General features: G+C 37.0%; 1 protein-coding gene across 4 annotated transcripts in view; it reads right to left on the bottom strand.

The window, feature by feature from the left end:
- Positions 1-207: 207 nt before the first annotated feature.
- The window catches only part of LOC131573660 (thioredoxin reductase 1, cytoplasmic), a 36,186-nt gene continuing 17,325 nt past the window's right edge, over positions 208-19,068 (bottom strand). For all 4 annotated transcript variants that reach the window (XM_058827827.1, XM_058827828.1, XM_058827830.1 and 1 more), the window contains 10 exons: positions 18,620-18,762; positions 18,376-18,491; positions 16,751-16,976; positions 14,551-14,643; positions 12,778-12,854; positions 10,991-11,147; positions 8,770-8,877; positions 7,325-7,420; positions 5,042-5,176; positions 208-1,898 (listed from right to left, as the gene is read on the bottom strand). In XM_058827827.1, the coding sequence (XP_058683810.1) occupies positions 1,836-1,898; positions 5,042-5,176; positions 7,325-7,420; positions 8,770-8,877; positions 10,991-11,147; positions 12,778-12,854; positions 14,551-14,643; positions 16,751-16,976; positions 18,376-18,491; positions 18,620-18,762 (1,214 nt within the window). In that variant the 3' untranslated portion in view covers positions 208-1,835. The remainder of the gene's footprint in view (positions 1,899-5,041; positions 5,177-7,324; positions 7,421-8,769; positions 8,878-10,990; positions 11,148-12,777; positions 12,855-14,550; positions 14,644-16,750; positions 16,977-18,375; positions 18,492-18,619; positions 18,763-19,068) is intronic.

The following is a 19,068-nucleotide window of genomic DNA, read 5'->3' as shown; positions in this document are numbered from 1 at the left end:
TGATCTTTTATTTCTAAGTATGTCTTTCTCAAATGTTTAACATGTAAAACAAATGCTCTGTTTTTCAGAGAAAGATCTACCTTCAAAATGCAAGAGACAAAGGCAAATCAAGCCGGGTTTATCACAGTGCCCTCTTCTGGCCCATGAAAAAATATTCGCCTTGCTGTCCCCCGGTGTCTGCTTGGAAGAGGCATCAAAAGGAGAATCTGCTTGTGCAAATCGGTTTATTTATTAAACTGGCCAGAAAAATACCATCACAGACCATTCTAGTTACCATACCATACAAAACACGTTTAAAAATCCTTCAGTTATGGGTTTATAAAAATAACTCACAACACTATTTTAGAAATATCAGTAGAAAAACCAGAATTTGTTACCAGGTAGAAATTTAGGCATAAGGCATTCTGCCCACAGGGCGGGGGAATTCACCCCCTGTTCACACCGCACTACCGAACTCCCAAGAACCATTTAATAAAAGTAATCCAAACATTTCTGCTAAAAGAGAGGGAAATGGAAAAACAGATCAAAAAACATATTCATTTCCATTACAAAGAGACATTTTTGCCATTTCTTGACAAATAAATATGCAGCTTATCCAACACAGGAGGGAAGAATCTGGTATTTCATTAAAACCTCTGTTTTAAAAGTATTGTTTTCTTAATTAAATATAAAACATAGCACACATGGAACTAAATAGAACTTTTAGACCCTATCTACACAACAGATTTTTCACTATTGGTTTTTGGAGTTTGGCTGGAGGGTTTGTTTGTTTGGTGGTTTTGAGGGGTTGTTGTTTGGTTGTGTATTTTTTTCAATTCTAAGGGCTCACTAATCTCCAGGAAATCTCAATACTTTTGTGTTCAAAGTGGCCAGTTTAGACCTGAAACAGTGCAGCTTATGATAGGTCACCTGGAAAGAAAGAAATTTACTCAAATTTAATGAAGCTGCACAAAGTTCTTGGAAGTACAATTCATTCAACACTGGAATTCTGTCAGCTCCAAATCAGATTCATTATAATCACATAAGCTTCAAGGAGAGCTCACATCTGTGCATCACATCTGCGTTATATGCATGATTTCAGGGAAGAAACACAACTGTCTGTATCAAAAGGTCTTAATAAATTATTTTCCTTTCTCACTGGGAATAATGTTTTCATGTATAAGGCTTTCTAAATAAAAAGTCACAATGGAGCCAGTTTGGAAGGCAAGAAGTATGTTATTTTAGGTGGCACTAAACTTTTTCCCAAGAATATTTTCTTCCTCATGATCCAACAAGTAGAACTCCATAGGCATGTGAGCTGGAAAAGTGCATGCTCATGAGGAGACCTTCCATTTGCTGTGTCATGACCCAGACACAAAAGGAGCTGTTTTATCTCAATTACAATTACCTGAACTTGGAGGGGATTTTTCCAAGTTGGGAAGTTCTTTGTTCTAGAAAGAACTAGAAAGGAATGCTCAGGAAAGAAACTAGAGAGGAATAAAGCCAAACCAAAACAGCTGTTGTCCAGCTGTGCTAGCAGTTCTTCCATCACTGCCCACCAGACAATGCAGGCTTCAGGCTATGACTTCATGAAAGCATTCATTAAATGCTCTGCTAATCACCAGCTCAACAGTCAAGATTCCCATTGCATTGCTAATTGCCAGCCAGGCACCACAAAGTAACCAACTCCCACAGAGCTCTTCTCCTTAGGATGATGGAATGTCCAGGTTAAGCTCTACACATTTCTGCAGGTGTCCAAGGGCCATTTCCCCCAAAACCTTCGTTCTGAATTGCAGGAGTCAGACACTGTGATGGAAGTCAGTCTCTGGCAATAGCAAGAATGGGGAAATTTAACCTCAGCATCCACTCACAGTTGTGTTTCCACCAGAACGCTTAGTCACAGACAGGGTGGTGAATACCTTGAGACAAAAAAAAAAAAGAAGACCCTTAGTATGGCTAGATTTATTTTCCTGGAAGATTAATTTAGGCATGATGCTCAAAACAGCAACCGTTCCTTAAAGCAAGAAAATAATACTGAAAATCATACATTTAAACTCCTTGCAATTAAACAGCACACACCCATACAAATAACTTTTGTTTTCCTCACTTAGCTTATGTTCTTCCTTTTACAGTGGAAAAGAAAGAATTAAGGAAGTCATATGACTTTATACCACCTCTCGTCTTAATGTTCCTAAGTTTTTACAGTGGGAACGAGCTCAGCAATAATAAACTCCAGTACACCTAATGAATAAGTGTCTTTATGGCTCAAAGAAAACTTCTTTGTTTGGGAAAGTAAAGTTAACTCAAGGCCTGGGCATTTGGAGAGACTTTTGCCTTTGTGCCTTTCTAGACATTATAGAAATGTGGAAGTGATTGCTGATGAAGGCATTATGTCTGGGATCTGTGTCCTCTCAACAATAGCAGTGAAAACACTGAGTAAAACTGGTTTGAACAATTTCAATCTTTACTGCTTTCAAGTCACTTTCATTAAGAAAGCAACATATATATATATTATTCCTAAATAATTATTGTAAAATTAACAGATTAAAATTTCAGAAGGAAAATTCTACAAAAACTTGTTTAATACTGGTACTTTACTATGCAAATAATTGCATGGTTTAGCATACCTATACCACAGAAAGGAAAAAAGGAAATAAAAACCACTGCTATCTAAATGCTTCAAAGTTGCAATAATTAGTTATCTTCAAAGCCATCTCTCAGGAAGAATAAACTTAGCATAGAATAAAGTACATACACATTTCAGCTATGCAAATAACACTGAAGTATCTAAAGATAATGGGGACCAGAAATACCTATATTTCTCTAAGCAGAAGCTTTGCTGCTAGCAGCTCTTCAGAGAACCACATCAATAAATTATAAACCTCTTCCATTTTCCATAAGCATGTAAAGCATTATACACAAACCAGGAAGACAAATGCATGCCTAATATATATGGCAGAAGAGCAGTGAGTTATCTAAAATCAAGTGCCTGTCTTGAGAGAGAGGTTTGAAGACTTTATTTCTGATCCACAGCCTCACAACATATGGGAGTCTTCATTTATTGTTATTTCACTTCAAAAGATCAAGATTAAAAAGCACAAAATTTATCTGCTTTCCTCCTGGCCAGACTGCAAGCTCCAGGTGTGGGAGGGGACCACACTGCTCCCTAGTAAGCCAGCTGGAGTAATTTGATAATGGTTGGAAACAGGTATTTTTGGACAGAATTTGTTCGTTACTTAAGTGAAGACAAAACCTTAGATCCAGTGGCTGTAAAGCCATCATTAGCTACCTGGAAGAATCACCCCAGCTTTCAGAAGATAGTTTTTCTCCATCACAGATGATCAATAGTACCCCCCTGAATTTCAGGCAGCACAGTGCAGTTGAGGCTCAGATGTAATTCTCTGTAGGGGTGAGGTCCTACCAGTTCTGTGCTTGCAGTTGTTTGGACTTAACCTTGCAAGAAATTCTATTCTGAGCTCCTGTTTTCTGCAGAATAAAATGCTGCCCCAAAAGAGAAGGGAAATCTGGCTCTAATCTGTAAGCAGTGAGAATGGTACCCTCAGTCTTAAGGTTTTCTTCAAGTGGAATAAACCATGTTTCATAGGAGACTTAGCAATTAATTAATACTAGTGTCAGTGAAGATGTCAGCACTTGACCCTATAACACTGCCCCTTTCCTGTTCAAATCAGACTTCATTTTCTTTAACTTTTACAGTGATGTAACAAAAATAACAATGATATTATCCATCGTTCTACTCATCCAATATGCTCATTCCTCACAAATCCCAGTTTTCAAGCATTTTTCTAATCAAAGAGTGCCATCTTGCACTTTGATTTTTGTTTACTGCTCAAGAGATTAAATTAAGTAAAAGCATAAAAAGCCCTTTTGAAGATTGTCACTAAAAACGATCGCTGTTCCCTGGAGCTTTTAAATAGCATATTTCTCCTGAGCCAATTTCTTCCTCCCCCACTCAAACAAATATGATTATCTGAAATTACCTCCCTGAATTATGTCTAATCATCATTCTATTCAGTTTCAATTTTAGCAGCTCAGATGTCCAGAATAAATTATGACTCTCATCCTCTCTTCACACTGCATATGCTAATAGCCCACTTGAGTTCACAGGTTTGAATGCCTCCCTCAGAGATCTCCACAGGGCCCCTGGTAAGATAAGGACCTGCTACCCCTCTTCAAGGGTCTCCAAGAACACCATTAGATGGCACTACAAAGAACAGAATCTATATTTTGGATGCTTTGTAGAGGATTCAGATTGCTAGCAGTCCTTTCCCTTAATGGAGTTCTTTGCTTTTACTAAACCACCCTGAAAATAGGAAATGAGAGGCGGATGTCACTTCTGCAGAGCAGCATCCTGGTGCACCCTTGTAATGCTTTACTTCTAACACAACATGAGATTCTGTACAAAGACTTACACAGGTCATAAACAAGCTTTCAGGGATCCTCAGATAATATAAACTGTTCTTAATGCTACTGAAATCAATCTCTGATTCACATCTGGGAGGAGCTGTCCCACATCTGCAGGACCAAATTGAGCTCTTCATTAAAGAGGAACAGCAAGATAAAAAGAATAAATATTTGTGTGGCCTTATGAATTGAAAGCCTACAGGATAAAGCAAAGATCTCTAAGAGGATAGAGTTTAATAGAAAAATTGTCATGTCCCCTTTCCCAGCACCAGTTTGTAACCCTATTTTGAGTACATTAATCTAGCTTTAACAACCCCTTCAGCAGATACAGTATTTGAAGCCTTCATAATCTTGAGTGGGAGAAAATATTCTATACTCCCCAATAGACAGAGAACTGGACTAAGGAAAGCCATAAACTTTTCACAAATGAACACAATAAAAGCAAAAAAATTAAATATCCCACACTAAACCCAAGTCTTAGAATTCTAAATATTAAAATCAGGTAATTTCCTCCCCTTTCCTCCCCCCATGCCTTCCTGCAAATTTGGACCTCTTTAACAGAGCTCTGTTATCCAGATTTCTAACACCTTACCCCAGAATACCATGAAAGCTGGGCTTTGAGGTGACTTTGTATACAAACCTCTGCACAGACAGGATGAATTCCTATGGTGTTGTCCAGCTGTTCTTTTGTCAACCCACATTTAATAGCAGCTGCAAACCCTTGGGTGACTTCTCCAGCATGTGGACCAAGGACATGGAAACCAATTACTCTCTCCTAAATGCCAAAGATAATCAAATGCAAGCACAGTCATGAATTTAGATCTCTTCAGACAACGTGTAAAGTTTTCTTATTCAGAGTATATAATTAAATCAGCTCACAAAATGTATCACAAATTAATGTAACCACTAAAATGTGAACTATCATTAGCACCAACAGATGTGAGATGGTATAATTTTGTTCTCTCTCTCTCTCCAAAGATTCAACTAGGAACTCAGGAGTCAGCTTTCTTACAAAGTTTTGTACAAGAGTACATCAAAAGCATGCAAATTTAACACACCCCATGGTCTGTGCTCAATTCTATGTGTCTGAAATTTTATTCAGGTGAGTTGTTCCACTCATGCCAACAGAACACTTGCCTAAGTAAAGGTGAGCACCCTGCACAAAGATTTTCAGTACAAGGGCCTGTGGTTGGTGGCTACATGGTCGGTATCTGTTGGAATTTTCAGTCTGATAGTTGCTCACAGGAAAGGACCACAAGCTGAAATTGCGGCCAACCAGACATGGCAAGTCTATTATAACTGAACTGCCAATGACTCTTGTGGCAGTGCTGGCTTTCAGTGGGAGAGAATACACTTAGAGATTGGCAAAAAAACCATCCAGTTACAAGGAAGGTACTATTCAAACTTCTCCTATCTATATTCCTGTTCAATTGCAGAACACTGCCCATATATCCTCAGAAAACACATGGCAGAACAAGCTGTATTGACCTGACCTGAATGTCTTAAAGAGGAAAACAAGAAAATTTAGTGCATGTCAACTGCTGTGGGCTTTAGTGGCCTTCAGGGAATTAATCAGATTTTGGTAAGCATAGATGTAGCCCAGTTGAGTATCAAAAGTTATCTGGTCTTCCAGCTAAATATCACATATATTGGGTATAGTGGGTACTACTGAAAGATTATTATTCTTTCAATAAGTCTGAAGACTAAGATTTACCACAGGATTTATTTGAATAAGAAAAGCTATAACTGAGTAATAAGTAAAATGGAATTATCCTTATTTTCCTTTAAAAATATGGACATACGTAAAAATGAAACCATAGTAATGAAACCAAGGCAATGAGAGTTTTAAATAGTTATTGAACTATTTTTTTCCCAGGGTAACTTCCAACACTATCCCTAGATGTTTAAACACATTTCAAATTTTTAGGACAAGAAGTTCACTTAATAAATTAATTAAACACTGTAAATCACCACTAAACCTTTGCATTTTCTTAAAGAGTTTTGGATTAGAGCATAGCCAAAGGTTCCACACTACTGCAAACTCCTCCAGAAAGAGGAGATGGGCAAAACCTGACAGGTCTGGAAATTTTACAAAATGGTGACATGATGCTTAGAAAGACTGCAGGAAGATAAATCTGTATCTAAGAAAAATTAATATAGGTAAAGTAAGTTTTGTTTTTTTCTTATAGGACAGATAGCTATGCCACCATCTTAACAGGAATACATTTTAATACAATATTACTCTTGATAAAAATTCATATTATTAAAATCAACTATATTTTATTGAACAGATTATGATCATTCTGAGATAGGCACATCAATTCTTCTAACCAATTACTAGTTTTGATTTTGCTTCAGCAGGTACTGTACATTTCTATGGCAAGGAAATTTGATCCTAGTCCAAGAATAATCCTGGCATTATCACCCTGGGATTTGTGCAGGCAAGATATATTATCCTGTTAGAACAAGCTCAAGAGTTTTATGAACACTCATAAAGTTTGGAGAGGTTACAAGTTGTGATGGTTTCTGAGAAACGTCAATTTCAGAGAGAAGAGTCTCGCAGAAAAGAATGTTTAAGTTTGGGGAGGACAGAATAAACCAATAAAACTCCTAACCCCTTTTACATGCACTGATTTGCTCACTTCTCAAAGTTAATTAACAGTCTTAAAGATCTCTACTTCTTATTTTACATATAAGGAAGAAGTACCATATACAAATAGCAATGGCAGAATTCTGTATTTTGAATTGGTTTTCTATGCACAGAAGTATGCATCACTATAAATATTTATCACACTTCAAAAGGTTCGCATATTTAAATTAATTTTAATTTGTTAAAAATAACCTATTTTAGCTGTTGTATCATCAACAGTTCCTATGATAAACATATAGATATTGTTTTCCCTGGAAGGAAAGATGCACTTACATTATCTTGAATATTGCAAATTATCTTTGCATAGCATTTGTTGTTATCTCTGGATGGCACAGTCCACTCCAGTGGCCAGAAATGACTATGGTATACCTGGAAATAAAACACAGGTTAAAAAAGAGTTGTGTCATTTCCAAGCAGAAAGCACAATCTTCCAAAAGCTGACAGATTGTCCTAAATAATAAGCAGTGTACACAGCACTTAGAACATCTGAAATCATGATGATATTATTTTCCTTTAGTGAATGCCAAAGACAGAAGTCTCTACAAAACAAGTACTAGTATCATCCAATAAATTAAAAAGGAGAAGCCATAAGAATATTACACTTCCAGGACACAGTTCTCCATGCTCTTATTAAATTACAAAATCACAAGTGACTCAATAATCCTACTGAGGCTTCCAAAAACAAAAGTCAATAAGGTGACACAATAAAAAGATCAGAATATGATAACTTAGCCAGAACACAAATGTTTCTGGGTACACACTTTAAAAAATAAATTTTTTTGAAAATCAAAAGCGCATTTTCCAGAATAAAAGGTCCAGTGTTTCACATGTAACATGAAGAATTACATTCAGTGACAAAAATTTGACTGGGTATAAACAAACTTTGTGGGCAGAAAAGCATTTAAGCCTTTGCCCTGTGGTCAGGTTAACAGAATTTTGCACATTGCCATTTTGAGTTGTATTTACTTATTTTTCTCCACAGTTCAAATCAGAAAATGTCAGCTAAGAGGGTGACAAGTTCTCAACTACATGCACTACCACTTACTTGCTTATTTCTGTAAATAATGCTCCTCAGGTGATATTTGCAGGACATAAAAGTTCAGTTTATTGTGAGATTTCTTCCCCTCATACTTTCTGTAGTGTGATCAGTAGAGCATTTTGGAAGAACAGCCTCAGGCACTAAGTGTTTATTTGTCTAATTTCATTCCTGACCAGCAATCCCAGGGAATGAAAAGGGATTACTCACGTGAGTAAAATTAAGCACATACTTCTTTGTACAGTCAAAGTAAACAGGAAAAATTAGTGTAACATTTAGCTTTATAAAGTAAAAATCACTATGGTAAGGAATTTGCCATGCTGTAGGTACAAAAGCTCTACTTTGTCATTAAAACCAGTGTATTGCTTCCAGCACATACCCAGCTTAAATTTATCCTGAAGTATTTGCAGACACAAAGAAACCCTTTTTCTTTTTTTTTTTTAAAACCAAATATTCCACCTTTAGCCCCTCTTTGCCAAAAATAGAACATATCTTCAATTAGAGCTATTGGAATTGAGGATTATTTTTATAACATGTCTACGAACAGCCAAGGAAGACGAAAAGTGTACCTAGTCACTTCTGCCCTTCCATCAAAGCACAAAATACTGTTTTAATTGACTCATAACATTATTTTAAATTACAAACTGGAAAACTAAAACCCAGATAAAATTAAGGCATTTACCTCAATGTTTTCCTCCCCAAATTTCTCCACTGCGGTCTCTTCAGAGTACCCACAGGCTCCATACTCCAAAGGAGTAAATACAGTAGTTGGAACATTCACATAGTCACACTGTACAGCATTCAAAACAAAACAGAAAACCCACACAACATCAGTAATAAAACCAGCATACAGCAGTCTGAAACACAGCAAGAAAAGCTTGATTATTCCCAATTCTGAAAGGTCTTTTGTTTTTTTTGAATTGTCTCAAATTAAGGTATAGTTTTGTGTTTGTCCATTCCAGGTGCTAATTAGAGCACGAATAAAAAGGCAGTTTAAAGCCACACTAACATTAGTATAGATTAAATGGAAAAGGAAATTCAGTGCCCCATTTAAAAAATGTACCAGATCACAGGTCAAACTGGAGATAAAAAGTAGCCTGTTCAACCACTTCTACAAAGCATGCCATTTTTAGCTGGGAATGCTGCAAGGGAACCACTACAATCCAAAGCCCATTTTTATCTGCTGTAACCTGGGTGATGCCAAAAGAACCAAAGACATGAAGTACAGCCATTTGTGGGGACAGGGAAAACCTGTCACTTCTCCCACTTTTGTATCATCTCCAAACTTTCTGAGGGTGCACTTATTCTCATCATCCAGATCCTTTAATTTAGGTGTTAAACAGCACTGGACCCAAGCCCAAGTCTGTGGCACACCACCAGTGACTGGTCTTCAGCTGGTCTCTGGAATGCTGGTCACAGCCCTTTGAGTTTGTCTGTTCAGCCAGTTTTCAACCCACCTCACTGCCCACTTACTCAGCCTGCAATTCATCCGTTTGTCTATGACAATATTATAGAGACAGTGTCAAAAGCCCTTACTAGATGCAAAATAAACAAACATCCACTGCTCTTCCCATATCCACCAAGTGAATCATTCTGCCAGCAGACTAGCAGGTTGGTCAGCTTTATTTCATTTCTAGTAATTTTATTTTCTATATATTTCAACCTTAATTAATTTCCTTTGTGACTGGGGATCAACCAAGACGCTGATTACTGTTCTTGCCCCACCTATCTGTAACACTAACTTGTTATATTTCAATCAGCTTTTCCAGATTTGTTACAAAGGCAGTGTAAGCCACACTCACATTTTTTTTGTAAGTAGTTACTTGTTTCTGGGATTCACTGAGTAAGAATGCTTCCCTTGGCAGCATAACAATTTTTGTACCTTGAGGGACTTATCTGGCATAAAATGTAAATCAAGACATATCCATAGCATTGCAGCAATAAAAAAAAAATTGGCTTCTGCTACAGCTTCTTAAACCTTGCCTGGCTAATTCAATGACATTATGCACACTGATTCAGGATTCTGTTACTGCAATACCTGCCAACGTAAAACAAACAACTCAATCAAGCTCTAAATCTGGCTGATAGTTGAACTTGCTATGAATACAGCAAGCTCTGAAAGGGAGAAACCTTTATGGTCATGCCATATGGCTATGAAGGTGAGACTAGCACCCGTATCAGTGTACCAGTTCTTTAAAGGCACTCTCCTTTCCTTCTGGTTTAAACATAAGGTGTAAAGGAGTACCCACGTAACTCCCATTTGAACAACCATAACCTGTCTGAAACCCAGAACTGCACTAGTATGAAACATAACACTGAAAATATTCATTCAACTATTCAGGTATAAACACGGGCTGAGTTATTGGTACATCTGATCTTCCTTTGTGTCCATATTCAACTACAATTAGAACTGTGTATTACATTGAAAACATACAGATGAGAAGTAAAAAAAAAAAAATTGTGAAAATAACACTGAAAATTAAGAACATCACAAACTCCTATTCTACTCTATTTAGGGACCGCAGGTAGGTTTAGTAAACTGCTTTTGAACTGGAGTTAAAGCACTTAACAAGATGGGAAAAATTTATGACTTTTAGGGAAGGCAGTAGAATTAAAAATAAGTTAAATGATCTCTGTTAATTTCATTATCATTATACTCTGAGAGAAAACTAAGCCCTTTTAATAAGAAAAAAAAAGAGACTCCTGCTTAATCCATAAGGTATTAATTTTATCCTACACAATTAGCTGAACACATCTGCAATAATATCTTTGCCAGGGGAAAATTAAAATGATCATCAAAGCTAATCCTTAAAATTCTACTAGGTTTTCCATAAGCAAGCAGACTTGCACTCTGCACTTAGAGGCAGAGCAGTGACAGTGTTTTGTGGCAAGTGGTTCCTTACCTTAGTGGTTGCCCCAGCATAAAGCCTCCGAACTAACAACCTTCCTGCCTGGATTGCCACTGGTGTGAGTTCCAGCTTGTCCTGCAGGATATCTCCAATAGCATAGATATATGGCACGTTTGTCTGCTCCTCATCATTGACAGGAATTTTTCCCGTTCTGCAATTGGAATTAACAAGAAAAAAGATCTAAGTGTTCTGCTGTGAAGGCTGGAGGTGTAGATAACCTTGCAGGCCCCTTAGCTTTAAGAGGAAGACTTGTATGTGAAGTATGAGGGAAAGAATTCATATACACAATCTTACAGTCTCGGGCAGGAATATAAAGTAGGGCAAATTTGATCAAAACTACAGGAATTCACACACTGGATGAGGAGGTAGCTTGTGAAGCTGCTAATCATCTCCTGAATCACTGAGATGAACCTCTCCCTGAAACACTCTCTACTACCAGCTAAGCTGTGTACTGGCAACTTTCAGAAATGACAGGAAGAGATGCTCTCCCATTCCATTTGTAGGACAAAACAATTTTTCCTACTACTGAAATTTCAGTCCAGTGGCTAAAGCTGTTTATAGAAACTTATCCTTCAGGCTCCTACACAGAGACAGGCCAAGCTGTTACACACTCTACCTAAGGGACAGCCAGCAAGCTTTTTAGCTGTAAGTGCACTGAGCTAATGGAAGTTTTTAATTATTAATATTTCCTACTTCATCAATAAATGAGACAGTGCAGTAATCACCACAGGAAACACATGTAACAGGGAAACCTAATCAGACAGACACAGAAACAGTCACACAGTTACTTGAGAGACCAGTGGTAATTCCCATATTAAAAATCCAACTTCCTCAATTTGTTAAAAATTGTACAGTTGATGTTAATAACTTTATAGTTCATTCTATTAAGCTAGTAATAGGTGTCCTGACATCAGAAAGATGTGTACTGTTCTACAAGCTAACACAGGTCTGCCAATTCTGAGTGGACCAAAATTTCCACTTATTTGGAATATCACAATTGTTCCCCTTGACAACATCAGTTACTGCATTCATATATTAAAACTCTACACTGGTCAAGGTCACAGTCCCTTGTCTTTTCTTCAAAGAGAAGATCTCTGATGACCTACATGCCTGCAAGATATTTTAGTTACCATTATTGAAAATGTTACTGATAGCTCCACTCCCTGGTGCAACAACCTCACTACATTAAACATCAAACACTCTTATACAGAAGACAAGGATTGTACCCAAGGGTTGCTTCAATTGAAGAAATAAAACCCTCCACAACCTAAAAAATTTCACTTTGAAGTTTAAGGAATGCTACTTGAACCTTATCTTTTAAAATAACATGTAGTAACATTTACATTAAAATATAAACAAAACTCACTGCTCTAAAAGCCTGTATGAACAAACTGAGTTTTGCTCCAAGAGGTGATAAAAGCAAGGAGATGAGAAAAAGAGAGTGCAAGGAGAAGAGAGAAAGAGAGTAAAATCAACAACTGACAGATCCTAGAAAAGCCTATAACTGAAAGAAGCTAAGATAGACCTGTAAATCTGGAAAGAATGAAACAGACACTTTTTTCTCCCAGGAATTAGAAATTGACATTTCAGCAACAAAAAAAACAAATGTAGCAGTATTATGGGAGAAAATGCAGATATATCTGTGACATGGTCTCCCATCCAAGTGCACACAAACAGGGGACAAATTCTTCATCAAAGCTGTTGGATGTCTGCACCACTACCACTGGCACAGGACATGACACAAGCTCAGCAGTGAGTTGTACACAGATGTCTGTCCTTACTTTTCATTGATACGCACTCCGACTTTGTCCAAACCAATTTTTCTTGTGCATGGATCTCGTCCAATTGCCAGCAACACCTGCAAAATAGCAATGCACATGACTGATTTTTAGAAACTCAAAAGTGCATTTTCCTTTGGCTATTATCTTCAATATATATTAGAGATTAGTATCTAAGGCTGGTCACAGTAAGGTGAATACATTTATTACCTATTGTACATTCACAGAGTTTAAGACAAGCCACGTTACCACCATGACCTGACAATACCAGGCTGCAATGCTAAGATTAAAAACACTTAAATAGCTTTCCCTAGAAGAATACCCCAAGAATATTCTAAATCAATTAGTTAGGGACAGATTCTTTATTTTCTTGCAGTTTTACACCAAGGTGCTATCCTGTATCCTTACCAGAGCAGGTGACCTCAAAATGCTCCATAAGGAAAGGGCTCTTTAGGAAAGAAACTCAGGTGCTCATGCAAATAAAAATGTTATCAAATAGTATTTTTTTTATCTGAAAATATAATTTACTTATATAGGCTCTCAGCCAAGTCACTGTAAAAGAATATTATTTTTGAATATTATTTGTTTGAACATTTGTTCAGACCAAGCCAAATTCTTACCCATCCTATCAACTCTGCTATCTTAAGAAATCAAGTTCCAACTTTTGCTATCACAAGGAAAATTGCTGCACGCTTTGTAGTCTTGGACAACTGCCCAGATAACTATATAATGCTTTTCATATGACAACTGCCATACAAACTGTCCTGAAGGAATCCCAAAATCTCTTTCAGGTCTTACAGATGATCAAACACACAATATCTTCAGAACTGAAGGTCTTGAAGTGCAGCACACACAGCTCACAGCTTCTATGAGGAGTGACAGCATTTCAGTGAAGATGTAGCAATAAGAAACCAAAAGTTTCCTTAATGAAGGATGGTATTGATTTCCTTGCTGAAAAGCTTTCACTATTATGGACTAGAAAAAAACCCAGTCTTACAACCCTGTGCAACAGCTCTGCTGCCATTGTTAAACTTTCCCACAGTATTGGCCCCCAGATGCACTGAGGTGTGTCCTTGTTAGGGGATGACTGATGCACTGCACAGTTAAACCAGGTCACTGGCATAGAGTATTTGCAGTTTGAAGTCCCAGGCTGGCCTGTCTTTACGCATTCTGTATGGTTCCAATACTCTATTCACTAATTGTTTTTTCTCCTTTCAGCATCAAGGCCTATGAAAATGAGGGGAGTGAGGTGTGATGGAAACAGTCAGTCAAACATACAATACCACACCTGCACATTGTAATTTTACTGTTTTAAGTGTGCAGTGAAATTTCCTGACTGACTTGCCACAGGGCATTAGCTGTGTTGGTGAAGATGTGTCAACAACAGGTCTTGAGATGACACGTCACTCAGTTGTGCTAAGTACAAAACATGCCCTAATTACTATGAAAGCTATTATAAATCATTACTTATCATTTATTACAAATATCCCACTGGGAAAAAATCCTGCAACTGATTCCACAGGACCAAGCTCATCTACACCCCTAAGCTAAGAAACAGGTTTCAAAAGCATGAAAACTGATTTGGCAAGGAAAAATAACAATTGACTTTGGAACTTTTATTTCCAGATTAATTACCTGCTGATTGTGTGCAATTAGCACATTGTAATAGCTGAAATAATTTTTAAAAATCTAAAGTGTGGATAAAAACACCCCACAAAATACCAACACTTAATGGAAGGCTATTTCACATTCTTCATGCATATAGACAGGACTCACAGTATTGTATTCCCCTTCCATTACTTGGTCCCCTGTTGTGGACTTGGCTGTAACTTTCAGGATTCCAGGAGTTCCTTCCTCAACCTGTTCAATCTACAACATTTTGGGGGTTGGATGGGGTAAAAAAGAAAAAGTTTCAAATAAAAATATACATATATATATTTTTCCCACCACATATCATTGAGTTTTAACCATTTAAAATTAGGCACTTACTCTAAAGATTCTTTACATTTATACTTGCATATTTTAATGTGGTTTTTTATGTCCCTGTGTTTATTCTTATGACCAACATAACAAAATCTCATCTCTGTTCATGTAAGTGGACTGATGGTTAAGTTCTTGTCAAAGCCCATCATATGACCTGTTGTATTCACTGGGGACAGAGCAAGTGAGTAGGAAGAAAACTCTCACAAGGCCTGGAAACACCATCAGATGTTTTCTCCAAGTGCTGCCATCATTCCCTTCACCCATGGGAAGCCACTGTCATAGAAAGCCCTCAGCAGTACATACAAAGACATGTAAGTGTGCAACATTTAACATAATCCTGGGAAATTTTAGTGTTCATCCTACAGATGAAAAGGTACTTTTCAACAGCACCCTTGTTCCTACTTCATGTTCAGTATTTAGAGGCAGAAAGAGCATAGTTTTTGATGAAGTTTTTATTCTTGCCCTTTTTTTTTTTTTAATTTAGAAAAGCCAATTGATCTTTCCCACCAGCTTTAAAGGATCGCTGTACTAAAGTGCTTCTGCTCAAAGGCAGCATTATTTATAATAATTCATCTTCTGCCTCCAAAAGTCCCAACAAAGGGTTTTAATAAACACAACATGCATAACTTCAAACACAATGTCTGAAAGAGATGAGAAAACCTGCTAAAAACCTACCCAGTAACTTAAGCTGAAGGATATTCTCAGTCAGAAACAGGGCCAAATATTTTATTCCCATTGAAATCAAAGACACATATTGAAGGGACAGGATAAAATACACAGAAGTGCATTTTGTGACTGTGGCAATGAACTGCCCAAAACAGGATGCAACCGGAGGAGCCAGCTTGCCATTTAGTTGAAATGATCTGCTTCTAAAAACAGCCTCCTTCTTTCTCATTCCCCATTAGAGCTTACAAAAAGCTATGTCTGCAACAAAACCTAGAGAATCATCCCTGCTTTACATACAGCATGGGATTAATGCAACAAAAACCTGCATAAAAACTAATCTCCTGGAAACATCCATTTTGACTTCTCACAGCAACTCTCACTCTGTGTGAGAGGCTCAGACCCACAGTGGGAACTGGCAAGAGCATTTTAAAAGCTGCTCTTGAGACTGCTAAGAGTGGAAAGAACAGTCCTCACTGAATTTAATGTTTTAATCTCCAAAGTGTTAAATTTGGCAGCACGGCTGTTTTAACACCCAGCTTAAATTGCTTAATACATTATTTGCTATTTCAAAATAATTAAGGACTACTGCGAAAAAAACATAGAGAAAAATACTGTTAGTACCCTCTGAAGTCCTTGATAGGGCAATTTTGCATTAGAAAAGCTCCAGAACATCTAATATGGTTTCAATTCAACCTGAATTTACCTATATATGTGCCTATACATGTATGTAAGTATATATATACACTTACACATACTTCATAAGTACTCTTACTGAATTCAACCAAAATTGAGCAAGTATTTAAGAACTTTGCCAAGTAAATGATACAGACGATACTTCTAAAGCCCATTTACTTTTCTGGATAGTCCATTAATCCTTGGCATATAAACAGTATTTTCTGCCTGAAAATTTGAAAACTGGCCATGAAAAATTAGACTATTTGTGATACACTGGACCCTGATCTTAGAGGAAATTATGTATCTGCTTAATTAAAGGTCTGCAAGAAGTTTCACAGATTTCAGGACAACTGCTGAATTTAAGTAAATTCAACATTTATAGAACCAGGATGAGCAGATGTAACATTTTCAGTACAACACAACTAATTCTGACAAAAACAATGAACTTCGTAATCTCACAAAATTTTAATATTAGCATTAAATTCTACCTTTCAATTAATTAAGTTTCATGGAATTAGTTTAAAACAAAAATTAACTCATTTTATGTCACAGCAGATACTATAATGAAAGTTCAACTTTTGTATTAATTAAAATTATTTACATCTTAAAACATTTCAGTTCATCCCAATCAATTGTTTGACTTTGAGCCTACCTTGATTGGCACAAATTGCCGAATAAAGTTGATTCCATGTTCTTTCATATATTCACCAATTTTGTTTGCCATGTCCTGGTCAAATCCTCTTAAGAGGATGGATCTCACCATTACAGTGACATCTAATCCAAGTCCTGCAAGAAATCCTGCACACTCCAAGGCAACATAAGAAGCTCCAACCACCAGGGTTTTCCCTGGACAGTAAGGCAGAGAGAAAAGGTCATCACTGGGGGGAAAAAAAAAAAAAGAAAAAAAAAGGAAAAAGGGAAATTAGAGGCAGTTAGAAAAATGTCAAACCTTATCTAATCTAATCTATCTTATCTAAATCTAATTTTTTTCTGTAAGAATAGAACAATGTTAATTTCCCTGCTCACCCAAAAAACCCTGCTTAATTTTTTGGAAGTTGATCTGGAATACAATATCAGTGCGTGACAGATAAAAAAGTTATATTTAGGAGTACACATAAAAAAAAAAGAAGTATGAAAACTCTGAATCACCACAAAAATGTGGAAGTTTTTTTTAACAGAAATTTAGGACAATTTGTTGAAAAAGGTAGGCATTTATTTCCCCTCTGAATCTTGATCTGAATATTTTGCTGCAAATTTTAGTTCCTGAGACCTAAAAGAGGAAGGGGTTCAGCTTTAAGATAAAATACTATCATCACTTTGAAGACTTATCCTTTTGCTAAAGCATTATACACAGTGACAGATATACACTGACAACAAACCACAGTAACAGGCAAAGACTGAAGTATGAAACTATAGAAAACATGCTGCTTTGCCTACGTTTTATTTCTTTCAACTGTTTCATCAAGCTACATCAGTTCTACCACCCTTTGCACCTAGGCTATAAAACCAGGGCTTCCCCACAAAGCCAGAACTCATAGAGGCGCCATGTTTACTCAGTAGAGACTTAGACAAAGTTTGGTGATACAATTGTCTGAAGATTTAAATCTAAAATAAGTGTCCCTTTTTTCAGGGAGATAGAATAAAATGTGACTGTCCAATTAAAGGCTGTAGCAACTATACCCCAAGGAACTCAGTGAAGATTAAACACACAGCCTCAATCTGATAGTCTTTAACTCTGGGATTCCTGACTCTTCTACCTTGCAGCTACTTTAAAGCACCACTTTACAGTGGTGTATTATCTATTATCTTTAATTTCATTACTACTTATTAAAAGGGAAACATACCACATGGTGTTCTGGTTTCACAGGAATTGTGGCAGTTATTTATTTCATTGCTATAGGTTTGCCAGCCTGTAATTCCAGCCTCTACATCAAGTAGCTTAAAAGTTGCTCTGATATGAAAACACATTGTATCTTCATATAACATTTTTGCTTGGCATTAGCAATTAACCAGACACTCAAAACCAGTTTTCTCAAAAGCTGAATTACCTTCACTGAGTATCTGCAAAAAAAATTGTTTTCAATTTCATGCACTGGGTTTCAAGACTGCCCCAGTGCATGAAGACAGATTCCTACTAACTTCATAACATCACCGTCTATGCTATTCCCACTTTTCCTAATATCTGAGTATGGAGTTTTCTTTCAAGCAGACTGTGCTCCTCAGTATGGGGAAGCATTTATACACAAGGAATGACTTCATATTCCTCCCTGTTCTTACCTGCTAATGCAATATTCTTTGTCTCCCGGTATACTCAGGTAGCGTGGTCGCTCACCAGTGGCAATGATAAATCTCTCAGCTGTGTACAGCTTCTCAATTCCCTTTTTGTTTGTTGCCTGCATACAAAGCATTAGTCCAGAGTGAGTGTTTCACAGTCCCACCATGGGAACAATTATTCTATTTGAAAAGCATCTCTATTCAGACAGCACTACAGGAAGACACAGCAACAATGGCTATGGAGTACCTTAATTGTGTGTGGCCCAACAAATTCTCCATATGCATTCTCATACGTGACCTTTGTGTCTCTCAGAGCAACCCGATAGCCCCAGTTCAGTGAACCAATGTAATTCTGAACAGACTCTGTCATGGTCATCCAGTTGTGTTTGACTGTCAGAAACAAAAGAGGAAGGTTCATCTTTTAGTCTGAGTTATTCTTTCTCCACAGCAAAACTTCTATTCTCAAACAGATTCTTTTCATGACCTAGTCTTAGTCCTGTTTTATTTCTAGGTAAATCTACTGAAATTCAAAGAATTACATCAGCACAGATAACATGAGAGGTCACAGTGCAATAGGTATGACTTAAAACATTGAAAATTAGAACTTACTGAATTATTGACAGTTTTATAGTGACAGATATATATTGACAGCTGTGAGCAGGTGCACATTGCTCAGTAAATGAAGGCAATGCAAGG

Source organism: Poecile atricapillus, chromosome Z (genome assembly GCF_030490865.1).
Source record: "Poecile atricapillus isolate bPoeAtr1 chromosome Z, bPoeAtr1.hap1, whole genome shotgun sequence".
Taxonomy (NCBI): domain Eukaryota; kingdom Metazoa; phylum Chordata; class Aves; order Passeriformes; family Paridae; genus Poecile; species Poecile atricapillus.
Note: the sequence above shows the minus strand (reverse complement) of the source record. Positions and strands in the feature narration are given on the sequence as shown.